Source organism: Cadophora gregata, assembly GCF_030347475.1.
Source record: "Cadophora gregata isolate MNR1 chromosome Unknown scaffold_15, whole genome shotgun sequence".
Lineage (NCBI taxonomy): Eukaryota > Fungi > Ascomycota > Leotiomycetes > Helotiales > Ploettnerulaceae > Cadophora > Cadophora gregata.
The window spans coordinates 507,916-530,348 of NW_026695938.1; the positions used below are offsets into that span (position 1 = coordinate 507,916).

Sequence of the window (22,433 nt, forward strand, 5' to 3'; positions counted from 1 at the left end):
CCCGCTGGCCTCGTGGTCAACGGGTGCTTCCAAGTTTGTCGCCTTTATCGACTTTGATGACTTTCTCAGCAACAATCCCATGCCAGTATACGTCAGCTTCATAACCTCTATAAATTCTTTATCCCGATATATTGGATTCTACCATCGCAATGCCTTCTGCGACTGACGGTACCGTCAAGCGTCGTGCTTGCGATGAGTGCCGTATGGAGCCTGCCAAACACGCTCAGTGACTTACTGACAGTGCTATAGGAGGACGAAAGCTAGCATGCTCCAAAGACCCTGATGGATGTGAGCGCTGCAAGAGAGAGAACATGATATGCAACTACTCGGAGCAAAAGCCTATGGGTCGACCCAGGAAAAGGCAGCACGTAGAAGAACAACAGACTGAACCCAACCCAAATGCCGACCCCTTTGACGTTGGAATACACTTCGATTCTGGATACATTGATACTGAGGCTGAACCGTACTTTACCAGTGGACTGCCTTCTCTTGATCAAGACTCAGGTGCTGTCAACTCATCAGACACCACGCCTGAGGATGGACGTGCTATTTGGAGTTTCGCTGGGAGTGCTGCAGGACCTCCCATCAACTTTGGAGATCTTGGCCTGGATCCTACCAACGACTATATCCCAACCACCCACTCGCTACCAGGGCTCTCAGCCAACTCGAGTGCATCAGTGACAGACAGTGATAGCTCAATAAATCTGGCTGGGCCGTGCAGTTGTCTTGCATCGATGTATCTTTCTCTGGCAGCTTTACAGCAGCTTCCCACTGAAATCATACCTGCTTTACTGGCTGTGCGTAGTGCTGCAAGAACTGCGTCCGAGAGTATTTGGTGTCCTAAGTGCGGATCTGTGGCTTTAGACAATCCCAATCCTCCAATGGATGCATTTCAAAATACCATGCTTTTGGGAACAATTTTACCTATCATAGCCAACGGATATCAAAAGCTATTGGATATGGTTGACAGAGAAACGGAAATAGCCACGGTATCTGGCCAGACGAAGACTTTCAAGTTTAATGACTACGGAGGTATGTGTGGGAAAACGACTAACCTTGCGGACGCTTTTACCTGCTTCGAGAAGACGATGCTCTTCGAAGCGGTAGAAATGCCTCCTCAACAGTGGCGTACCACAGTTCGAGCTATGCTACGTATTGACATCTATGGTCACGAGCAACCCGGTTTCAAGCACAAGGGACTGAGAGATCTGGTGTCAGAGATGGAGTTTCGTCAAAAGACTCGCCACGAAATGTTGGAGGCGCATCACAGGCATGGCCTGATGGCTGCCGACGCTCTTCAAGGAAAGCTCTGCCCTGGTGAAAGGGTTCATACCTGCTTGGAAGTGCTCAAGGTCGCGAAATTCGCAATCGATCAACTCGTCATTGCTTGAACAATGTTTCATGGTCAAGTTTCGAGACCGAGCATATCTCAGAGAGACCAGTGGTTGTTCAAGATTCTTTCAAACTCGCAAGGCTTCTAAACTACCAACAACAAATTCCATCAACTGCCCAGCTTCCTGGTCGCTGAGATCATCCTTAGCAAAGAGACAGCGTTCTACAACCTCTCGATACAACCTGCCGGTCTTGCTGTTCAAATTCGGCACCAAATTCTGGATAACAACCTTGTCCCGAAATCTTTCTGCCGAGTGATGGGGCTTGTAGTAAGCTTGTAAGACTTTCCATAACCCGATTTCAAGCAGAATCAGCCCCAGGCTATATATATCGAAACTCTTGCAGTATGACTTTTTCGACATTCCATTCAGGGAATGCGGATGTCGATGGAGGTCAGCCAGACCCGAGTTTCTGGATGCTACCGACATCTCGTCTACTCCGTCGGGCCTTGAAGCATCAAAGCCTAGCACGAATGGAGATGAGATGTCTGGGATAGTAGCGGACATTGCAGTAGCTTGCTTAGCTGATGCTGAGAAGGCAGAGGGGAAGAACAAGATATTGGAACTGCAAAGATTTTTGTGAAGCCAGTCGAGTGAATGGAAAGACCAAAGGGCAACCGCCAGAGTATGAGCCAGCTTGAATCGGTCGCCAAGGTCGGGAGTTCTCATGTCATTACTCTGTATGAGGACGTTGAGGTTTGAGGACGAGGCTTGTGTCGCTTTATATACAAGTCCGTATCGACTGCTTGAGCTATCGTCGGTATATCCAAGACAGTCGAGTGTGCTTAGATCTGGGTGTCTATCTGAAGAACTGTGTATCATCTTAGCAAGATCATCGATTCTCCGGACATGATTTAGGCGAGAATCGATGTCGTCCTTGTCATATTGAATCCATTCCACAATGACATCTTCCGGACCAGTTCCAGCCGGATTTTGGTACGACCCATGACATCGGCTCAGATCACCGTCTGAAGACGTATTGATGGAGAGATTCGTCCTCTGTATCTTGAGAGCGTACGTTTGTTTAAACTTTGCTGTTGGCGTGGCGTCCAGGTTGATTCGTAATTGCTTCAAGCTAGCGGAGACGTTCAATTGAGGATACGTCGTACTGGCAGCCATCTCTAATGTTTTCAACTTTCCCAGATCCCTGTGAGCACTTTGGAGTAACTCATTAGTCCAAGTACGATGAAGCGTTGCCAGTCGTCCTGGAGGGAACAGCTGTTCCAGTCCATCGTTGTAATCTTTCAAGTCTTGTAAAAGCACAGTGAACTTGTCCCAGTTAGCTTTTCTTTTTTTATGATTATTTCACAAGGTGACGCTTCCGCATCTACAGGAGTGGTTTGTATCTGAAAGACTCGCGCCTACGAACTTTTCTCTTAAGACTGGAGAAATCTTAAAAAACAGGAATAGAAAGACAAGCTGAAGAAATATGGATACACGCACCTTCTCCTTGTCAGCAATAACCCACTTCGCCCTCAGCTGTAATTCATTCCTCAACCGCCCAGCGACATTCCCACTTCCCCCAATCTTCCCCATCTCGCTTCCCTCCACCCTTTCCTCCCTCATTCCATACCTCTCCTTCAACTTCCTAAAATCCGTAATTGTCCTGTGCAACTCCGTCAGGATCTCCAACGCCAGCCCCCTCAGCCGCCCATTCCCCATCTCACTCTCCTTCTGGAGATGCGCCTCCAGCTTTCCTTCAATGACACCCCATTCTCGACCCCAGACCAGCAATCGCATCTCCTCGATGCGGATCTTGCACACGAGGCGTTCGCTATCCCGGCCGAGATTGCTGGCTGAGGTGAAGATGGCGTACGCTTTGATGCAGCCATCGAAGATTTGCCCAAGGACGCCGGCTACTCCAGCAATACCTACCACGGTAGCCGCAATTTCGGCCATGGTTTGAGGGGCTTTAAGGAGTGTGGTGTTATGAATATGCTTGGTGAAGCATATCAAACCGCCCTTTTATGGGCACAAGGTATGAAGGTTGACTGGAGCAGTAAATGGATAATATGTGAAAGTCAAAGCCAGAGTACATATCAAGGAATAAATTAAGTCATCCCAGCATGAACCAAAGCTTTTTCACAATTTGTTACATGCAAGTCACGCATGCTCAACGTTAAAAGTGGCTGGTTAGTGGTGCACTGGATATTCCCTTCCCGCTTACGGGGATCAGCTTCCACAGCTTCGGCTTGGCTATGTCTGCCCCTCATTCGTTGGCTAGCCAAGTGGCTTTGTCCAGGTTTCGAGGTTCTCGTGCATAGCTTTCTTTTTGTGTTGTCTCCTACTATCATGACGGGTGTGAAATGAACGAGGTGGTAACGGTCCTGGACGACAGCATTTATGATCAAATGATAGGGTGAAAGGAGATATTTCGCAGACTTGGATATCCTTTTATCGAAGCTTTTTGAATGTCATCTGTACGCTTAGAGGAACATAGACCCGTACGACATCGTTCCAAAGCATAAGCATTCTCTTTTCACATTTACATTCGGAGAGACGACTGCTATGCTCATAAGGAAGTCGCCTATCCTCTGAAGTCTTTCCTGCGTAAGTTAAAAATCACGAAACTTTAATCCTTTGCCAATATGAACTCCTCCCAATGCAGGGCAACTCCCAATTTTCATATTTCCTGAAGCCTTCTAAGCCCCTCTCCCCACCAATAGCTTCCTCTCCAGAATATTCCTGAACATCTAGTACACCTTCTTCTTCTCGTCGATGCTGTATTTGCCGGGTCCGCTGTTGACAAGGAGAAGGAGACCTCCGACGATTGAGAGGATTTGGAAGAAATCGTACTTGGCGAAATCCTTGTGAGGGTGGTGCTCATGAAGCTGGGAAACAATCAGTCAGCAGATGAAAAAAAACAAGGAGTGACAAATCTTACAGTCCAGAAGTTGTTGACCAAGAGGTTGAAGACACTGAGGATGACAACAAGCATGATAGCGCTGAACTTGGCCTTGAATCCAACAACAACCATAACGCAAGCCACGAAGCCCAAAAGGGCAACAATGACCCTCCAGATGCTCCAGGTTCCACTGAACACGAATCCAACGAAGAGGAAAATCAAGAGAACTCGACCAGCAAGTTGGAAGTACATCTTGCGATCCTTCTCGTCGATTTCTGGGAGACCCGCGAATGCCTTGGATTTGCGCACCCAGGAGTCGGAGAGGACCATCAAGAGACCTCCCATGACGGAGAGATTGCGTAGGAAGAAGTTAAGGTCGAAAATGAGTCCGTATCCAAGGGCTTGTGTGATGACAACTCCAATCAGACCTCCAACAGCGTAGTCAGAGTACTTGCGGGCAATAACTAGTGATGAACAAGAAACCATGGCGATGACATTGACCAGAAGGAACAGGTGGTTAAGTCCGTATGGGACTATTGAGCACAATCGTTAGTCTAGCCTAACGAACATGTAGTCTTAACATACTGTGTCTGTAGTCGTGTAGGTACAGCAATTGGTCGGACCATTGTGTGATAATTCGGAGCCCGTCCTCCAAGAACGTAACTACAATTAGGAATCGCCCAATCGCTGGCAGATATCTGCAACATACAAACATTAGCATAAGTCGCGCCGCAAATGGGAAGCAAGAAGTGCAATGCCACATATGCCCTAAAGAAGCTTTCATGGCGGGGTCTTGTGAGCATCTGAGGAGAAACGTACGGCTTTATAGGATCGCTCAACGTGTCCAAGAAATCCTCAATCTTGCCAGTCTGCTCCCGAATTGCATCAAGAGGACTTGGGTCATTCATGGTATCCCCTCTGCTTGGTCCTCCAAATGTGTTCTGTCCTCCGCCCAGGTTATAGCCCGCAGTTCCTCGAATTTGTGCCATTGTCGCAGTCCGGCTGGAAGTGCACCTAGTCAATCGGATTTAAGATCCAGTCGCGGGGGAATAGATTATTAGCTTGGCTTGGTTGAAGAGAGAAGAGTTGAGGTCGAGGTGGAGATGCGAGGCGGTGGTGGAAGGTCGTTTAAAGTTAAGCTCTGAGGTATTGCCGAGAGCAAACTGGCCTCTTCTTGAGCTGCGGGCTTGCGCTGTGGCACACGCTGGAGAACAATGCCGCAACGCCAAGCTTTCTTTGTCGAGGACCGTGAGTCCTATTAATACCGGATCCAGGCAAGGCTGGTCATGGTGAGAATGCGAGTGAGATTGGGGCTGCTGGTATAATAATATAATTTACTGAGTGCACTACGGAGGCAGGACTAGTTCCATGGGTGAATTACTTTCGTTGAATTCAAATGAGGCATCCCTGACTTCAAGCTAACAAGGCATCTGTGATGGAAGTGATGTACATGAACGACGGGAAGCTTTGCGGTTGCTGCAAGTCTGAAATATGGTTTCACTCAGAGCATCATAGGATTACGACCCTAAACAATCATTTTTAAGAGATGGATTCGTCGTAACGTCAGTTACAGACTTCCTCCCTTCAATATGCACGCTCTTAACCTGATTCCTAGCCGGGGTCCACAGTGCGAATGCTGTGCTTTTGAAGCCTCGGCTCGTTTGAATATCGTTCAAACAGCCTATCTCAGCTATACATCCCTTGGCTCCATTTCATCCCGTTCAGGACTGATGCCGCCATACCCTTCAAAGCAACTGGTCACACTTTTAAGGTCTCTCAAAGTAGCACCTATGAAACTTTCCACATTTCATTTCCTCAACTAAAATTGCTCAGATCAAGGGGCACACTACTACCACGTCCAGCACGGTACCTCTTTGGTCCTCCAACGAAGTCTCTTGGTTTAGGTAGCATGTTTTCATCCTGAAATTTCCACCTTGGATCGTTGATAAATATACGTCTAGTGGGCTCCGAATTTCGATGAGGGCTAGGATTCTTTGGCAGCCCTCCATTTGAAGATAGGGTATAGGAGCTTGGATCCACTGGTCTCATTGGTTGTGGAGCTGGTCTCGAGCTTGGAGGATGTGGTGCTGAGCTTGGAGGAGGTGGTGCGGATGAAGACGGCGAAGGCGAATGATATGAGCTATTTGGAGATGGTCCATTTGATGGAGGTGGGGGCGGAGGCGGAGCGGCTGCTGGGGAAGCCTTCAAATATCGGTTAGCAAGGACTCCCAAATGCATCTTTCGACCTGAGATGGTAATTGTGTAGCTGAGAGCGCAACTCCCCACATATATATATATATATATATATATGTCTATAAATAGAACAAAAGGATATGGAAATATATTACCTGTCCGGCAGCACGAATTGCTGCCTGCATGGCAAGACTTTGGTTGGCTCCGTTGGTAGAAGGTGGTGAAATAGGCGGCGGTGGAGGTTGTGATCGACTTGGCCCATTCATCGGTGGTCTCGGAGCGCTCGCCTGTGGCAGAGGCGGAGGAGGGGGCGCAGTTGAAGATGGTAAAGGAGGAGGTGGTGGTGCGCTCGAGGTTGGTAGAGGTGGTGGTGGAGGAGCATTTGAAGAGGGTGGAGGAGGTGGTCGAGGAGCAGCTGCTGATGGCGGAGGAGGAGCTGCCGAAGGTGGAGGGGGTGCTGCTGAAGGAGGCTGCTGAAGACTTGAAGGCTTTCGTGATGCGGGCGGTGGAATTGGAGGTTTCTTTCCAATTGGGGGAGGTGGGCCGCGCATCGATGCTGATGAATTGGGTCTCGGCGCCCCAGATGAACCTGTTTTCCGGAGGTTTGCAATAGAGGGGGTAAAAGCCAGAGGTCGCGCAGCTCCATTTTGACTTCCAGGGAGTGGAGGCGCCGAAGTTGGAGGCCGGGGAGCTGACATTGTAGGTGGCTTTGGAGCAGAACTTCGTGATGATTCCGGATCTGATGTGTAAGATGAATCGCGGTTTGCTAGGACATAGTAAGTACGGGAGTATCAAGGTACAGACGTGTACTCCATACCTCCTGTGTCGACCCCTCCACCTCGTTTCTTCAACTTGGGCATGCCACCTGCGAACAGCCCTCCAAGTTGTGGTGGTTGCTCCATTCCAGCTGACCCACTCGATTCGCGACTGCTCTGGTCACTGTTACTTCGTGCTCTATTCCCTCCTCCAGGTGGTTTCAACATTCCCGGTACAGGCGGCGCTCCTGACAATGGAGATGGTCCAGACCCTCCCCCAGATACCTTCCCAACTATCGGTGCAGATCGATCATTTGTAACGGCCTTTTTAAGTTGCTTCCCTTTCGTAATATCTGAAAGCAAAGCTCCCTACCCATAGGTTAGCATGTTGCAGTGACTCGTTGAAAGCCCATGGAGGGAATTGGGCATTGCTACGACTGGTGGGGGCTTCACCCTGTTCCCTGGTGGAGGCCTCGAAGGTAGATTTCCTGGTGGGGGAGGACTGAGAAGCAATTTAGTCACTGAATCTCCATCAAAATGTTAATCGTAGAAGCTGCAGACATACGGTGGTGGAGGTCCTCCGCCCATAGCTGTAGAAACATTGTTAGTGGATGCTGTATCTGACCTGGAAGCTGGACCTACGAGGAGGCGGCGGGGGAGGCTATTGGACATTTTAGCATTCGAACTCTCTGAATCTCTTAGGTTTAGGTTCTGGCTTACTGGTGGAGGAGGCATATCTGCTGAGTGCTGTTTGCAAGAAGCCCGGAAATAAAGTGTTCCGCTTTATGAAGACATGAAAGAGTACGTCGAGCGAGGAGATGGGTATTTTTAGGCGGATCCAGTCACCACAACACAATCATGGGGAAAGGTGATTACGAGTTGCAGTTGCGGATGTTAGGCAGTAGAGTTCGGGAGAAGGTCTTTTGATATGTTCAATATCCAGGGCCAGCCTGAGCCCCCAGCGGCTGGATCGTCGTCACATCGAGGCGCAGGGTGGGCCAAATGCAGTTTATGTAAGCAAATGCAGGCCAGGGGTCGTTGTGTGTTGGCAGGGATTAGGGACATGCATACCTTAGGTTGCGCGGACCATATGGATTACTGAGAGGAACAGCCTCGAGCTTCAACTTCAACTTCAAGGTCAAGCACCGGAAGCAAGAGAGCGAGGGATTGAGCCAAATCCAGCACTTGAACCTCCATCAATCATGTCTAGACGTGCTCTCCGCCCACGAGCAGATGTATGCCATCTATGCGAATTCATAACCGGCCGCCAATCACGTCCATCGCCATTGCTTCGCCAGTTACTTCGAAAAAGTACACCATCTGCCCGCGCCTTTTCAACAAGTCGAGCGCTCCTCCAGAATTCGCAGAATCCTCAACCAAAGCCGACTGCTGCCAAAGTCTCGCCAGCATCAACGGGGAATACTGGCGATATTACAGAAGCACAGTTGGAGAAGAGGCTGCAATCTGTGAGGGTGACCTGCAACACATTGCTCATGCAGAAGAGCATACCGTCAGAAAATGAGACGCTTATTGTGTTGGACGGATGCAAAGCCACGGCCGACTTACTCGTCCAAGACCAGCAAAATTCGAACAAGAAGAATGGTGCTGCTTCAGCCCTTCTCTCTCTAGATGAGGCCAGCGCAAAGAAGATTCCAGTTCCCAAACTTCCTCTCAAAGTGCAGCGAATAGTGGACCAATTATCAAGTCTTGCATATTCCATCGTCAAATTCCCCCCGGTCTTCATTTCGCCCGAAGTTCTGAGCCTCTATGTTGCAATTCAGTCTACTCTAGGTAAACCAGAAACTTTCCCGGAGGTCTTCCGACTGTACGCAAATAAACCATTCCCAAAAGAAGGTTCAGACCCAATCACTTACTCCAAGCCAAATCCAAACAAGTCGGCAAATGCGATTCCGCTTCAAGTTGCAGATCAAGCATTAAAGGCGGCTATTGATGCGAAACAATTGGTCGTGGCTATGGAGATTATCGAGACCTCGTACACAACGAAAGCAGCACATCGTGCCAAGTTCATCCGGAAGGCCCTTCTGCCAGCTACAGGTCTTGCTGTAGCTCCTATTGCAGCATATACAGTTGCTTCACAACTTGCTGTTCTCCAGACGACGATGGACACGGCCATGGCGACCAATGTCGCATTTGCTGGAATATTAGCGTATGTTGGCTTCACTGCTACTGTCGGAGTCGTTGCGGTTACGACCGCGAATGACCAAATGGATCGCGTAACGTGGGCTCAAGGAGTGCCACTAAGACAGCGATGGATACGGGAAGAGGAGCGGTCTGCGATCGATAAAGTTGCGGGAGCTTGGGGGTTTCGGGAGGTCTGGAGGCGAGGTGAAGAAGAGGGTGAAGATTGGGACGCTTTACGAGAATGGATTGGCAGGAAATCGATGATGTTAGATCGGGTGGAACTCATGGAAGGAATGGAGTAGCTGGCGGAAATACCTGCTCAGTAATTTGGCATTGGTCAAAACAGGTTATACACCACCAGTAAACGCAGTTTTACGCTAAATTAAGCTGTAGCTGAGTCTAATAAGAGCTTCTTTGAGAAGTTTACATATAATTTCAAAAACTTAAAGCGTACCACTTGTCTATCGATATTATCGAGGTGGGATGAACTTGGAAGCCGAATTTGATAGAACTACCAAATCGATAAGTGAAGGTTGACAGGGGTTCTCGGCTACACACCGACCACCGCTACTGTAGAAACAGCTTTCAAGGGCATTGACTTGGTCTCGTTCCAATTGGCTCTCTTGCATATCACATAAACATCGAAGAACATTAGAATTCCATTAGAGCTTGGATTTAACTTCTATCCAATGCGCCCCTCATTTCGACAGCTCCAACATGCCTGCCGTATCACACTCTTTACCCGCATGAACTGCTCACTCTGCACGAACGCAAAGCAGACCCTCTCCAATGTCTGGGACGTGCGGCCCTTTCATTACACGGAAATCGATGTTATGAAGCCAGAGGCGAAGAAATGGAAAGACCTGTATGAGTTTGATACACCCGTGGTATGTGATGCTCTGCCCTAAACTACCTACAGCAGAACGTTTCGAGTGTCGTGACTTTGCCATAGTAGAACACTTTGTTGATGTTTCGTTAGGTTCACATCAGCAGCTCGAAATTGGGGGAGGAAGATCCTGCTCAGTCGGCAAAGGCTTTTAAGCTGATGCACCGCTTTACGGCAGATGAGATCAAGGCAAAGATGGATTTTGCCGAAAACAAAGATGGAAGTGGCGTTGACTGAAGAGAGGGGGATCTCAAATCTGAGAGAGCATCAGCGGGTCAGCATCAATTTGCAGGGTTTCCAGGGGAATTGGACAGCTTTGGACCTGGGTATGTTTGAGCAGTGATGTACTTTAACGACTGTGGGCGTATATAGAACAGAGTACGAGGGTCTAATATTCGATGCGAAAACTTTACGCCAGTATCTGTTTGTACATATATCTTCAGAATCCAGCAGACGACTGGCGGTATTGCATTATCATGACATCATGCTACACCCACATGTATTGTTAAGCACCGTTGTACTTCAAAAAATTCTCGCCTCGACTTGATCATGATTTTCTGCTCTCAAATATGTGCTGCTGAACAATGCTACACTCCTTTCTCCATGACAAGAAATTACATGTAAAGCATAGTCAGCCATAGTCAGAATTATGTCATGGAGACTCATTTGTGTGTTTGACTGTGCCCTTTCACTGGTTTTATAAAGTACAGTAGTGTACCACAGCCCAGAAAAGAGTCAATTCATGTTGTTTCGGCCGCTTCTCATGTAGGCGAGATTCTGTGTGTCTTCAACAAAACGCGTTGACATCGATCAGACTCCTTGCACAGTCTCACTTGGAAAAGGGAACCATCAAGACTTCAGCTTCATTGTGAGACTTCATGGCACATCGAATACTGCACTGGAGCATTTGATTCATGCTCTGCAGCACATCAATTCGAGTCATCTATATCACTCGTTCTTCCTTCCACTCTTTAGAACTCTGTAGTAATCAAAAACTGGGCTCACTTCCCGTAAGGGCCCGTCAACTTCGGCGCCGCACCTAGTCCCTTCGCCGTATACAAAGATGCTGTAACACTCGCCTGCAAAATCAACACATCCGTCGCCACACTAATCATATCAAACCCCATATCCGCATAGCCTTTACTCTGCTCTCCACTAGTACAGAAAATACCCGCCTTCTTCCCAGCCTTTTTCGCCGCCTCCAGAATCTTCCTGATAGCCTCATGCAAGTTCTCATGCATAACGCCATTCACGATCGGATGCCCGATATTGTTGCCCAGATCGAAAGGTCCGATGAATAGTACATCAATACCAGGCACTGCGGCGATGGCGTCAACGGCAAGAAGGGCTTCTTTTGTCTCGATTTGAACCATGACGAGCGTAGCATCATTAGATTGCTGTAAGTAGTCTGTTGAAGTAAGAGAGGATGAGAAGCGAGAGTGGGGGAAGGGAGAGCCGAAACCGCGCTGGCCGACGGGTGGGAATTTGGAGCTGGTGACGAGCTTCTCTGCATCTTCTACGGTGTAGAGGAGAGGCACTAGGATGCCGTGTGCACCGGAGTCGAGAGCGCCTGTTCTGGAATGAGAGTGGTTTTTAATAATATGACAAGGGACTTACGCTTTACCATGAAGCCTTGGTTGTCTGGGATTCGCACAATTGGACTTACTCCACAGGCTGCGATTGCTGGAACGGCTTCGTGCATGGCGGCATCTAGAGATCACGAAGTCAGAATACATGCAATACCTAAGGCAAGCAGAGTTCAGGACAAGTGCGCAAGGGAGAAATATGATTTGAACAAAACCACTCAAGAACCCAGGAATGTATCGAGTCTTTTCCTAGTAGTTCTCGAATGATAGTTTGGGTTCTCATGCTCTCTCCATTGCACTTGACAAGTAAGATGAGGATTTAAAGATCCATGAGTCGAACCGAAGAAGAGGAAGTCCATAGCATTTGACAAAAACAAAACACAGTCATACCATCCATATTTCCATGTTCACCTGTACACAACGTCAGCACAAAACCCAATAGCAATCATCGTCCCAAATTTACTCACAATCAACAAGCACCCAGTCAACACCCGTGCTCGCAAGGGTTCTCGAGACATTACTTCCAGGAATCATCTGCCTATGAAGGTTCGGCTAATGTCAGAAGATAACTTCTCAATCAAGTCCTAAGGTCTAAACTTCTATGAGAAGAAGCCTTACCAACATCCCATACTCGGTCCCTTCCCCTCATCAAATGCCACTTTCAATCGATTCGCTTTCTGCATGGTAGTCGCCATCGTGAGATAGTTCTGGTGCTGTAGAGCTCTATTTCTAAGCGGGAAATGCAAATAGGCGTATTTAGTAGAATTGAACCAAAGGAAACTTCGTGCAATATTACTTTTTGTGACCTTTAAAAGTGATCGAGGAAAGAATAAAAGAGAAGGCATAGCTGAGAGGAGAGCTCATATTGACGTTGAATCGCCGTTGCCGGTACCCCACACTTACTAGCTCCCTCGATCTTACGCCAACACCACCAAAGATGGGGTGAAGCTTTCAGGTACGGCTGTCGTCACAAAATGGCGTGTCTTTAATCACGTGATATATGATGAATGAGGGGTGATGCGCGGTTTGGCTTTGACCATTTTTTTGTTCCTGCGTTGCGTCATCTCGTCTTAGAGTTACAATTGATATGTGATACTCGTTGCTGGTATTTGATTTTGGCTTTGACACTGGAACTTTGGCTTTGCATGCAGTTTCAGAGCAGATCTCGTGGTTGATGATCTGACTGCGTGAGAGTCAAGCAGACATACTTTTCTGGCCATTGCCGGGAGGCAGTGTGACCGATGTGGAGTTGCGAGTGGCACTGATCCATAAGGTATAAAGTTCACCATGCCCGAGTTTCTCGGAGTTGGCAATGCTCTTAAATCGTTGTTAAACATTAAGAACCATGATTATATATAAAATATTGGCGTGAAGTACTGAGTAGTTTTCTCGTGAGATAGCTCCGCATCAGGCAATTCTGCCGCTGGAGTAAATTACCCCATCCGGAGTAGCGAATAGGCTTTTGACTTAAAATTTTCCACCACACAGCCACATCAAGGACGCCTGGTCTCCTCGTGGTTCTTTAGTCTCAAACCTTCTCCACAATCTGGGGAATCCAGAATGCCCTCTCTTCTGCCCCTTTCTGAACAATAGCCCCGATACGTCGAACATACCGTCCATCCCAACACTATGGATTTTTGAGCAGGTGCCGTGCATTCAAGCTGATAACCTGATCTTGAAATTCTAGGATGGTAGTAGATGTAATTACCAATTGGATAAATCCGGGTAAATGCTTCACTTCCCCTCAATACGAGTACCGAGTTTTGTAGTACTGCATCTCTATCTGCATGTTCAACTGGAAGCTGCACTGCATTCTTTGCAGCTGTACACAGGCGGAAGCACTTCCGGCATAGCACAGGCCTTGTGCAGGCCCAACTTCCTAATCACCGGAGGCTCACATTGCTCAAGTACATGTAGGCCATACATCTACTAGAGCCGAAGGACGATAATATGGTTTCCGGAGAGTAATAGTTATCAGAGATTCTGGAAACATGATCCGTGTTTGGGTGCCAAGTTCTTCGGTCAGAGAACTGCCCTTCCCTGGTCTTCCGTACGTGGCAGAGAATATAGGTGTGTCTTGTTGGTTTGGACGGTCAGCCGTCATGATCTTCGTTGGCTTATGCCAGGCGCATCCCTTGATGAAGGAGCGGTGTGATATAAATTGCAAGATTGGGCAAGACAAGTCCAGCTCTCTAGGTACATTTACGAGAGCTCTACCATACATTGATCCAAGCCGGTGTTCCTGCCGATGGACTTCGCTCTGCAACCCGAACGGAAGTTTCACAAAGTTGAACTTCTCCACACGGAACTCGTTCATTACCTTACACAAGCGGCCATGCAGCCATGCAGCCAACCCCCACGCTTTCAGCCCACTGGCGGCCCTGAAAAGCTTTGAAAAGCAGCAGGGCAGAAGCCAGTACAGGGGTTCCTGGCTGGCTGCGATCCACGAGACTTGATCGGAGACAGGGACGTAACGACCAGACCGTCCCACGGCTTTGGGAGGTGGAAAGACTGGCGGGGTCGTGGATTCGGGCGAGATGAGGTCGAGACTCGAGAGAGAGCATGATCCAAGCTGCAGCAGCAGTTCTCCAGAGGAGGAGCAGTGACACAGTTTTACGCTTGCTCTAGGTATGCCCAATCCAGATTCCGTCGAATAGGGGATCTGTCTGCAGAAGCCAACTGGGAAGCGATCGATCAATCCATCGTGATGCATGCATGCATGCACCTATCCCACGCTTGGTGACTTGCTTGCTTCGGTGTATTTGGAGTCGAGCGTGGGCGAACGGGCGAATAGGAAACAGGATGAAAAGGTTGAGATCCCGAAAATAAAACTCGGTCCGGGGAAGCTTCATATCTTTCCCCCGTTTCAAATAGGGGAAGGTGAAGCCTCGAAAGAGAGGAGACCCGACCCGACCTGACCTGAAGGCTGAGCGATGGTGGGGTGGGATGGGGTGGGCATGGCATGGCATGGAAGACAGGGGCATACCTAGATGGGATGGGGGTTGGAATAATGCCATTGCCGTTTTCTGTCGCGGAGAATTAATTTTCATCACCACTACCTGATTAATATTAACTACTGCTTTGCTGACATCATGTAGTACCGTGAAGTCAACAGAAGTCTTCGATGCCCAATACAATGGAAGACAAGAGTAAAGTGCTCAGAGCAACAGAGAAAGTACATGCCAGTCGTCTCCAACTCTCCCAGACAATGAGGCCCCATATTCCTACGACACTTTCCCTTCCTTTCACATCTTGAACCAACCGGCATATTACCTACTGTCCCAGAATCCACATCAAACCCCAAACCCCTAGGTAGATTCCAAATGGAAGGTACGGCGTGCGTCTGCTCGTTGCCCCCCAGTTCCCCGACCGAGTTACCCAAGTGCCACACCGGCTATTGAGCCACACAACCCGACCTTTTTGAAGGCGCGCTCTTTGCCGGCTATTGACCAGATGACCATACCCCCACTCCGCTTCCCGTCTTCCGGATGCCATCACCACCACTTCTTGCTTGCCGTTCTTCATTGCCCCGAGACGAGACTGGACTTTCCGCCTCCCCGGCCGTCTCATTTGGCAAAAAAGAAACAAGCGGCAATTTTCATCTGGGAATGACGCTTTCTTCGGCTTAGTACGCATGGCTGTTAGTGTGGGGCATCGTTCGCTCGCATGGTCCTCGCCGTTGCTCTGGGCTTCTTGCTTTCCAATGGCACTGTGCTACCATGGCCGGCCTGACGCTGGGAAATAATCCTTGGGCTGGACAAAGCCGGCGTTCATAAGAAGGCCCAGGGACCCATCGTCGTGGGTGAGTGAGTGATCTCTTCAGTGTTTGCCTCAATTTCTGCTTGACTCTCTGCAGCGTTTCGAGCCTGACTGTCTTGACTTCTCAAATTCCCTCCAGTCATTGATTGAATGCTATACCCCCCTTACCTCAACTTGACTTACTGACTGGTCGCTCCTCCTCTGCCTTTCTTCCAACTCCTATTTTGAGAGTGCTTGCCTCTGTCGCGTGTCATTCACTCGTCATTTCATTTCTCCTTTATTAAGTCCAGATACTGTCCAACGTCTCTCACGATGCTTTCATACGAGAACCGACCAGCTATGGCTCAACAAACACCCCCAACCTCCGACCACATACCCATCTCTTCGCCATCCAGCAATACTCTTACCAATGGCACACGATCGAAGAACACCAACCAGCCCAAGACCGAACACAATCACATCTGGCTGATCACTGGACCAGCAGGATGTGGAAAGAGCACTGTAGCACAGTTCCTGGCCGAGAGCATGAATCTACCCTTCGTTGAAGGCGACGAGGTATTTCTACTTCTACTTTTTCTTCTACTATTATCCTTTACGCTTCTCCATCCTACTCTTGCCAACTTTCAACTGACTGATTACCTGTAGTTCCACCCACAATCAAACGTCGACAAGATGTCGAAAGGAATTCCCCTCACCGACGCCGACCGCTGGGACTGGCTCACACGCCTCCGTGAAGAAGCCGTGAACAAAATTTCTTCTGGCTCGCAAGGCGTCGTCCTCACCTGCTCGGCCCTGAAGCGCAAATACCGCGATGTCATCCGGGTAGCAGGCTTCTACTCGCAAGGAGCGCGAGTTCACTTCGTATACCTGCATGCGCCGGAAGAAGTGCTCGCTGCGCGGGTCGGTGCCAGAGCTGGCCACTTCATGGGCGCAAATATGGTCCATAGCCAATTTAGCATATTGGAGGCACCTGGAGAGAAGGAGACGGATGTTATCAGCGTGGATGTGAGTGGCTCGATAGAACAGGTCGAGGAAGAAGCTTTAGCGAGGATTCAAGAAGCGGTCAGGTCCGAGCTGGTGAAGGATTCGTAAAGGAAGAGGGAATGATACGTGTGTGGGTGCCATCCAGGGTCTATTGCCGGTATTGACAAGGAGTTGATGAGATTTGGGCAGACGACAAACAGGTTTCTGCCTGGCTGAGCATGTTTTCGTATCGGCGTCCTATTGCTGGTTTCGTCTAAGAATTTTGGTATTATTGTTGGTTTTCTTATTTGCCTTTTCGGGTTCGGATTGCAACATGCGATATCACGGCGCAGGGATATAACAAAAGGCGTCGGACTGGAGTTTTGAGCTGCAAGCAGTCGCTGGACATCGGAGCCAAGATCCGGGTAAGAAATATAATAGAATTTTGACATTCGGCGAGACTTTAGATCTTCCACGTACAATATCATGGCAACAGATGTTTTACGAATTTACTTGCATATTGCCTATTTTCATCCCATGACATCTACTTGTCTATTTTGTCTGACCTTGACCCCGGGTTTCAAGTCCAATTCTTGCGGGGTAGTCCAACCCCGCGCACTTTCTCCATTCTGTCGCCTGGTGTAAGGTGACAGCGCATACAACATGATGAGGCTGAGGTAAGGATGTCACACAGTAGCCTTTAACGTGTTGCCAACAAATCGATCATGCTTCTATCCCACGTCCCATCCTGTCCTGCACATACTGTACTCCTGCTGACTTAAAAGCACTCTTATGGTCATGTTTTACAGCATGACGCTGTACTCCCCCTCTCAGTCACCTCATCGCAGGTGGATGACCATCGAATCTGGATCCTCGACGAAGCTGCGAACCACCTCTGCAGCGCGGGCCATTGTCGCTCCATCAATAACGCGGTGATCTGCGCTCCAACTGAAATTGCACACCTGTTTCTGGACCAGCTGACCTGTCGCATCAAAAGCTGGAATGGTCCTCGTCTTGCCAACGCCTAGGATGGCAACCTCCTTTTCGACGATGACTGGCGAGACATAAGTGCCTCCAATGCTGCCAATGTTCGACACCGTAATCGTACCACCACTCAGGTCTTGGGTGGAGAGCTTGCCTGCTTGCGCGAGCGATTGGAGCCGGTTCAACTCTGCGGCAATGGAGATGATATTGAGACTGGATACATTCTTGATCACAGGGACGATGAGCCCATTGGGTGTGTCCATGGCTACGCCGATGTTGTGCTGGCTCCGCATGACCAGCGCGGGCTTTGACGAGCTCGGGTCAACGTCAACCCTCGCGTTGAGTGTTGGATAGCGGTCGAGAGACATCGAAACCGCCTTGATGATGAAGGGGAGGAAGGATAGCTTGCTAACTTCATTGACTGGGGATTTCACCAGGCCCCTGTTTAGTCTAGCTCGCAGCTCTGATAAGCCAGAGAAGTCTATCTCATCTGCATACAGGAAATGCGGTATGTTCAGAGACTTAGTCATGGTCTTGAACATTTGATGTTGGGTATTGGAGAGTTGAGTTATGGTTTCTGTTTGAGGACCGCTACTCGATGCTGGAGGAGGGGATGGTTGACTGCTTGAACGAGAAGTAGGAGCACTATCTCTGTCCTTTGCAAACTGATAGACATCTTCTTTCAGGACTCGCCCATCTCTACCTGTACCATTGACATCTTCAATCTTGACATCTAAATCTTTAGTCAGATGTCTAACAGCAGGAGTTGCTAACGATGCATGTTTCCCTTTTGGTGGACTCGTTTTCTCTGCCGGTGATGAAACATCTGGAATGGATTTCGACTCGTTGGCTGGTGTATGGGGTGACTTTTCGGTTTGCGTCTGAGATTCCTCTCCAGTCCCAGGTTCCGTCAAAGCCTCTAGATCTTCCTCTTTGATCTCGCCTTGTATATCGATATCGACCAGAGGCTTTCCCACTTTTGCCATGTCACCAGCTTCGTAATGCAGCTTCTTGATGACCCCTGCAAACCGACTGGTGATCTCAACAGAAGCTTTGTCGCTCTGGACTTCACATAACTTATCCCACTCCTCAACTCGAGCTTCTGGCGCAACAAACCATTGTATAACCTCACATTCTCGAATTCCCTCTCCAATATCTGCCAACAGAAACGGCTTTATGGCCAGTGCTCTGGCAGAAGCACTGAAGTTCCGGGTTGGTACGCTGTGTCTCGGGAACGTTGTAAGACTGTTGTAAACACGCCATTGCCTCCCGGAAATTCTAGAAAAGAGCTGGAGACGCATCCTTGAAACGATGCCTGGTACGAAGCTCCAATATTCGAGAGGAGAATATTCTTTGTGGCTCACATTTTTGAGGGGCTACGAGTTTACATACCTACATGAAGGGAATCTGGGGTAAGCCAGTTCGGTTATACGCGGGTCTTGAGCCGCAGGGATCTTTCTCCAAAGCTCGGCTCCGGAAGCTTGGCCGAAATAGATTCCGCCTGAGGTTCGCAATATTTTAGATTATAATGTCAACAATAGTCGTCACGACATTCAACACGATGATTGTTTCGCGACGACCCCTGCGGCCCTCGGAGTTCAAATTCGAGACCAAATCATGTCTGCTTTGTCAATGGCGCACTTTCAGCACCTCGTACCGCCGCCTCGCTGAGAAGGGAACTCCAGCGTCTCCAGCAACTCCTACCCTTCCAGAATCGCCCCTCGCCGATGCACCAAGATCCTATGGGAAAGCCGTCTCCGAATTCACCCCAAAGCCTCTAGGCCGACCCATTGGCCTGCCTAAACCGCCTCAAGCTGGAGAGAATGCGGGAGTGGACAACAGGAGCTGGAAGCAGAGGAGAGATGATTTCGTGGATTATGACAAACATCTTGTCAGGCGGAAACAGCTGTGGGGAATTACCTGTCTGGAGTCTGGGTAAAGGCTTCTACTGATGGACATATAGGACGCAAAAAATCTCAACACCATATTTCCGAGAATGGAGCAACATGCGCCTGCACAAGGGGAAATCATTCCTCGCACCTCCACGACTCTTTAAAGGCGAACGAGCTCTCTACTTCCCGAATCTCCAGGGCCAGACTTTAGCCAAAGACAAATTGACCAAAGATACGACAGCAGTATTTGAGGATAAAGTGTCAATAGTCAGTGTTTTTAGCAGCGCGTGGGCAGAAAATCAAGCAGCTACTTTTGCAGCAGAGAAGAACAATCCGGAACTGCACGAGGTGGTAAAAGGTAGTGGAGGATTGGCGCAGATGGTGCAGATTAATATTGAGGAGAACGCTCTAAAGGCTATGCTTGTCAGGTTGTTCATGCCGAGTTTGAGGAGGAGGATGGGCGCTGGAAATTGGGGACGGTATTTTCTGGTTCGCAAAGGAGTATCAGATGAAATACGCGATGCCATTGGATTGCTGAATAGTAAGGTTGGGTATACTTACTTACTTGATGGGGAGTGTAGGATTAGGTGGGCTGGAAGCGGACCATGTGAAGGAGATGAGAAGGAAGGTCTGGTGAAAGGCGCCAAACGATTGATCGAGGAGTTGAAAGTCAAGCGGAAGGAGAAGATGATTCTCAACACCAAGAAGTCTGTAGAAAACCAGACCGCTGCAACGGCAGCATGATACATGCTCGGATATACCCATACATTGTACAAAAACATATCTTCTGGCTAGCCAGCCCCAAAACGCCCGCTCAATGCATATCATAAAGCACAGCTGCCTCCTTTACATAAAGTATACAAACATTAAGAAACAGAAAGCGATAAAGCTCCCCATAATAATCCCATCCCTCCTCTTCTTCGCCGATATCCTCCCAATCAAACTATTCAACCCAGGCACCTGGGCTGCCGCTCCCGTAATCCGCCTGTTTATACTCGCTAACGTCTCTCTCTGCAATCCAAAACTTTCATTCACTGCATAAGCCTGACTGAGCACACTATCGGCCATGTTATGACTATTGTCTATACGGCCGCGCTCATCCAGCATGTAATCTGCCTCCGCGGCCTCCGGGTTGTTGGAATGGTAGGCATCGATATCGCTGCGGACGTTCGAGAGTAGGTTCGCCCTATTACGGGCATCCTGGATCTGCGCCTTTAACCTGGAGAGTTCGCGCCGGTGCTCTTGCAGGACTTCGCGGTGTCGGGAGAGGTTATTCTGCTTGAGGGCGGACGCTGTGAGGGTTGCTTCTGAGTCGAGGAGTCGGGAGAGTTGATTGTTCAGCGTTTCGCGCTGAGGGCTGTTAGTATAGTTCAGCATGGCTGGTTGTCCTGCTGTACCTTTTCTAGTAGGTCTTGTAATTTGGATTCTGTTTGTCTCTCGTCTTCTGAGGGTTTGGCTGGTATATTTGGGACTGCGGCGAACTGCGAATAGGTGTGGAATAGTGTTTCGGTCTGTAGAGGTGGTCAGTTACTGTTTGACGGTGCTTGCAAACGACTAACTCACCTGGGTTTCTAAGGATCTAGCTTGTTGTCTGAGCTGTGCCCATCCAGTTCCAGTTGAAGACATTACGGCTTATTTGTAGAGTACTGTAGATGGTTGAATAATTCCAGCTTCTTGCTGTGCTCTCTTTTGCTCCAGCTCAACGTTCCATGTTGGGCCTTGACCTGACGCGGCCGCGTTATTCACGTGATGTCAATTGCCCCTGCTCGATCTGGGTATACCCCAGCTAGCTAATTCGGCTTTTTGGCCAATCAAAGGTCGTACCGCTAAGTACCGCCCACAGCCAAAATTTCCAGCAAACTCAAGAATTTCCGCATATCGACGAAGACGACACCGACAACTCCCTACGACAACCCACGCCAACACCTTCAAGATGGTAAATCGCCCTGCCCTCAGTACAATTACTTGGACCGAATTGCGAGAATAAGTGCTAATGGATGCGAGTTACAGTCGACCGGCAAAGTTAAGACTGGAGCTCTCTGGAGCAAGAACAAGACCGACCTTGCAAAGCAGTTGGGAGAGCTGAAGACCGAGCTCGGTCAATTGCGCACACAAAAGATTGCTGGAGGATCAGCTTCTAAGCTCACAAAGATGTGCGTATCTCGATATTTCGTTCAGCAGAGCACATGCGACTTCGAATTCAACCCCTCTCCTCAGCTCGTACACATACCGATACACCCATCAAAACCACGATATCGGGAGGGGATTGAGTCCAGAAGATAGAACGAGTTCTGGAAAGAGAACGAATAGCTAACCTACGCTCTACAGCCACGACATCCGCAAGTCAATCGCCAAGGTCCTCACAGTCATCAAAGCCAACCAACGCTCGCAACTCCGTCTCTTCTACAAGAACAAGAAGTACCTCCCCCTCGACCTCCGACCAAAGCAGACACGCGCCATCCGGAGACGCCTGACGAAGCACGAGAGCGGCAAGACCCTGGAGAAGGCAAAGAAGCGCGCCACCCATTTCCCTCAGCGAAAGTACGCCATCAAGGCAGAGGCTTAAATCGAAAACGAAGCTGATGTTTTGGGGGTATGAGTGAATGGCTTGGGAAGGCTGGCAGGATTTGTGATTCGTCCTTTTTTCGGCATGGGGCTCGCTTTCATATGGCTTTCTTGAATTTGGGGTCATGGTGTATGTGAAATAGCATGGCTGGCATGGAGCCGACCCGAAAATTAAAAAATCACGACATGAGCATCTTTTCAGATTGTTATGGCATGTGTGATTCTGGAGTGATGATTCTGCCAATAGTCCAGTGATGGAGAAGGTAGGGTAGAACGCGAATCGAACAGGCATCGACAGGCTCGACTCGAAATGTCGATTGACGGTTCGAGGTGGGAGACGTTCCAACCCAGGTTTGCCCCAAGTTGTATCCAGCGAGTGATATCAACAATCTTGACTCCCTCGACGGAGCCATACCGAGCCGGAAAACTTACAGGTTCACGTTGAAATGCATTGGGAAAAGCCCTATTTGCT

The 22,433-nt window shown here is 49.0% G+C and overlaps 12 protein-coding genes across 12 annotated transcripts; 6 read left to right on the plus strand and 6 right to left on the minus strand.

Moving 5' to 3' along the window:
• Window positions 1-149: 149 nt before the first annotated feature.
• Window positions 150-1,391, plus strand: ONS95_004812 (uncharacterized protein; the record flags this gene model as incomplete). The annotated part of the gene is made up of 2 exons (XM_058498188.1): window positions 150-201; window positions 250-1,391. The coding sequence occupies 2 exons, from the start codon at window positions 150-152 to the stop codon at window positions 1,389-1,391; spliced, it is 1,194 nt and encodes a 397-aa protein (XP_058351698.1).
• Window positions 1,392-1,460: 69 nt separating this feature from the next.
• On the minus strand, window positions 1,461-3,290 carry ONS95_004813 (uncharacterized protein; the record flags this gene model as incomplete). The annotated part of the gene is made up of 2 exons (XM_058498189.1): window positions 1,461-2,660; window positions 2,835-3,290. The coding sequence occupies 2 exons, from the start codon at window positions 3,288-3,290 to the stop codon at window positions 1,461-1,463; spliced, it is 1,656 nt and encodes a 551-aa protein (XP_058351699.1).
• A 794-nt stretch (window positions 3,291-4,084) lies between these two features.
• Window positions 4,085-5,225, minus strand: ONS95_004814 (uncharacterized protein; the record flags this gene model as incomplete). The annotated part of the gene is made up of 4 exons (XM_058498190.1): window positions 4,085-4,222; window positions 4,276-4,769; window positions 4,822-4,934; window positions 5,056-5,225. The coding sequence occupies 4 exons, from the start codon at window positions 5,223-5,225 to the stop codon at window positions 4,085-4,087; spliced, it is 915 nt and encodes a 304-aa protein (XP_058351700.1).
• Window positions 5,226-5,326: 101 nt separating this feature from the next.
• ONS95_004815 (uncharacterized protein) lies at window positions 5,327-7,927 on the minus strand. The gene is made up of 5 exons (XM_058498191.1): window positions 7,750-7,927; window positions 7,638-7,686; window positions 7,247-7,553; window positions 6,585-7,195; window positions 5,327-6,438 (listed from the first exon to the last, which is right to left on the minus strand). The coding sequence occupies exons 1-5, from the start codon at window positions 7,917-7,919 to the stop codon at window positions 6,052-6,054; spliced, it is 1,524 nt and encodes a 507-aa protein (XP_058351701.1). The 5' UTR covers window positions 7,920-7,927; the 3' UTR covers window positions 5,327-6,051.
• A 220-nt stretch (window positions 7,928-8,147) lies between these two features.
• On the plus strand, window positions 8,148-9,877 carry ONS95_004816 (uncharacterized protein). Its single transcript, XM_058498192.1, has one exon. It carries the CDS (start codon window positions 8,387-8,389, stop codon window positions 9,626-9,628), a length of 1,242 nt encoding a protein of 413 aa, XP_058351702.1. The 5' UTR covers window positions 8,148-8,386; the 3' UTR covers window positions 9,629-9,877.
• A 14-nt stretch (window positions 9,878-9,891) lies between these two features.
• Window positions 9,892-10,755, plus strand: ONS95_004817 (uncharacterized protein). Its single transcript, XM_058498193.1, has 2 exons — window positions 9,892-10,213; window positions 10,306-10,755. Exons 1-2 carry the CDS (start codon window positions 10,016-10,018, stop codon window positions 10,447-10,449), a joined length of 342 nt encoding a protein of 113 aa, XP_058351703.1. The 5' UTR covers window positions 9,892-10,015; the 3' UTR covers window positions 10,450-10,755.
• A 458-nt stretch (window positions 10,756-11,213) lies between these two features.
• On the minus strand, window positions 11,214-12,643 carry ONS95_004818 (uncharacterized protein; the record flags this gene model as incomplete). Its single annotated transcript, XM_058498194.1, has 5 exons — window positions 11,214-11,782; window positions 11,830-11,922; window positions 12,189-12,209; window positions 12,266-12,336; window positions 12,417-12,643. The coding sequence occupies 5 exons, from the start codon at window positions 12,641-12,643 to the stop codon at window positions 11,214-11,216; spliced, it is 981 nt and encodes a 326-aa protein (XP_058351704.1).
• Window positions 12,644-15,869: 3,226 nt separating this feature from the next.
• Window positions 15,870-16,649, plus strand: ONS95_004819 (uncharacterized protein; the record flags this gene model as incomplete). Its single annotated transcript, XM_058498195.1, has 2 exons — window positions 15,870-16,112; window positions 16,203-16,649. The coding sequence occupies 2 exons, from the start codon at window positions 15,870-15,872 to the stop codon at window positions 16,647-16,649; spliced, it is 690 nt and encodes a 229-aa protein (XP_058351705.1).
• Window positions 16,650-17,359: 710 nt separating this feature from the next.
• Window positions 17,360-18,805, minus strand: ONS95_004820 (uncharacterized protein; the record flags this gene model as incomplete). The annotated part of the gene is made up of 1 exon (XM_058498196.1): window positions 17,360-18,805. The coding sequence occupies one exon, from the start codon at window positions 18,803-18,805 to the stop codon at window positions 17,360-17,362; it is 1,446 nt and encodes a 481-aa protein (XP_058351706.1).
• A 260-nt stretch (window positions 18,806-19,065) lies between these two features.
• ATP10 (Mitochondrial ATPase complex subunit atp10) lies at window positions 19,066-20,140 on the plus strand (the record flags this gene model as incomplete). The annotated part of the gene is made up of 2 exons (XM_058498197.1): window positions 19,066-19,412; window positions 19,468-20,140. 2 exons carry the CDS (start codon window positions 19,066-19,068, stop codon window positions 20,138-20,140), a joined length of 1,020 nt encoding a protein of 339 aa, XP_058351707.1.
• A 102-nt stretch (window positions 20,141-20,242) lies between these two features.
• Window positions 20,243-21,022, minus strand: ONS95_004822 (uncharacterized protein; the record flags this gene model as incomplete). Its single annotated transcript, XM_058498198.1, has 3 exons — window positions 20,243-20,746; window positions 20,794-20,907; window positions 20,960-21,022. 3 exons carry the CDS (start codon window positions 21,020-21,022, stop codon window positions 20,243-20,245), a joined length of 681 nt encoding a protein of 226 aa, XP_058351708.1.
• A 245-nt stretch (window positions 21,023-21,267) lies between these two features.
• On the plus strand, window positions 21,268-22,157 carry RPL35 (60S ribosomal protein L35). The gene is made up of 3 exons (XM_058498199.1): window positions 21,268-21,332; window positions 21,407-21,549; window positions 21,725-22,157. Exons 1-3 carry the CDS (start codon window positions 21,330-21,332, stop codon window positions 21,960-21,962), a joined length of 384 nt encoding a protein of 127 aa, XP_058351709.1. The 5' UTR covers window positions 21,268-21,329; the 3' UTR covers window positions 21,963-22,157.
• Window positions 22,158-22,433: the final 276 nt, after the last annotated feature.

Bases quoted from the DNA above. Each gene is read 5' to 3' on its own strand.
- ONS95_004815 (XM_058498191.1), bottom strand. From the start codon at position 7,919: ATGCCTCCTCCACCAGTAAGCCAGAACCTAAACCTAAGAGATTCAGAG. The intron at 7,687-7,749 runs GTATGTCTGCAG...ATTGCTTCTCAG, and splicing joins GGCGGAGGACCTCCACCACC to TCCTCCCCCACCAGGAAATC. The intron at 7,196-7,246 runs GTATGGAGTACA...ACTATGTCCTAG, and splicing joins TGGAGGGGTCGACACAGGAG to CAAACCGCGATTCATCTTAC.
- ONS95_004817 (XM_058498193.1), top strand. From the start codon at position 10,016: ATGCGCCCCTCATTTCGACAGCTCCAACATGCCTGCCGTATCACACTC. The intron at 10,214-10,305 runs GTATGTGATGCT...ATGTTTCGTTAG, and splicing joins ATGAGTTTGATACACCCGTG to GTTCACATCAGCAGCTCGAA.
- RPL35 (XM_058498199.1), top strand. The intron at 21,550-21,724 runs GTGCGTATCTCG...TACGCTCTACAG, and splicing joins GCTTCTAAGCTCACAAAGAT to CCACGACATCCGCAAGTCAA.
- ONS95_004816 (XM_058498192.1), top strand. From the start codon at position 8,387: ATGTCTAGACGTGCTCTCCGCCCACGAGCAGATGTATGCCATCTATGC.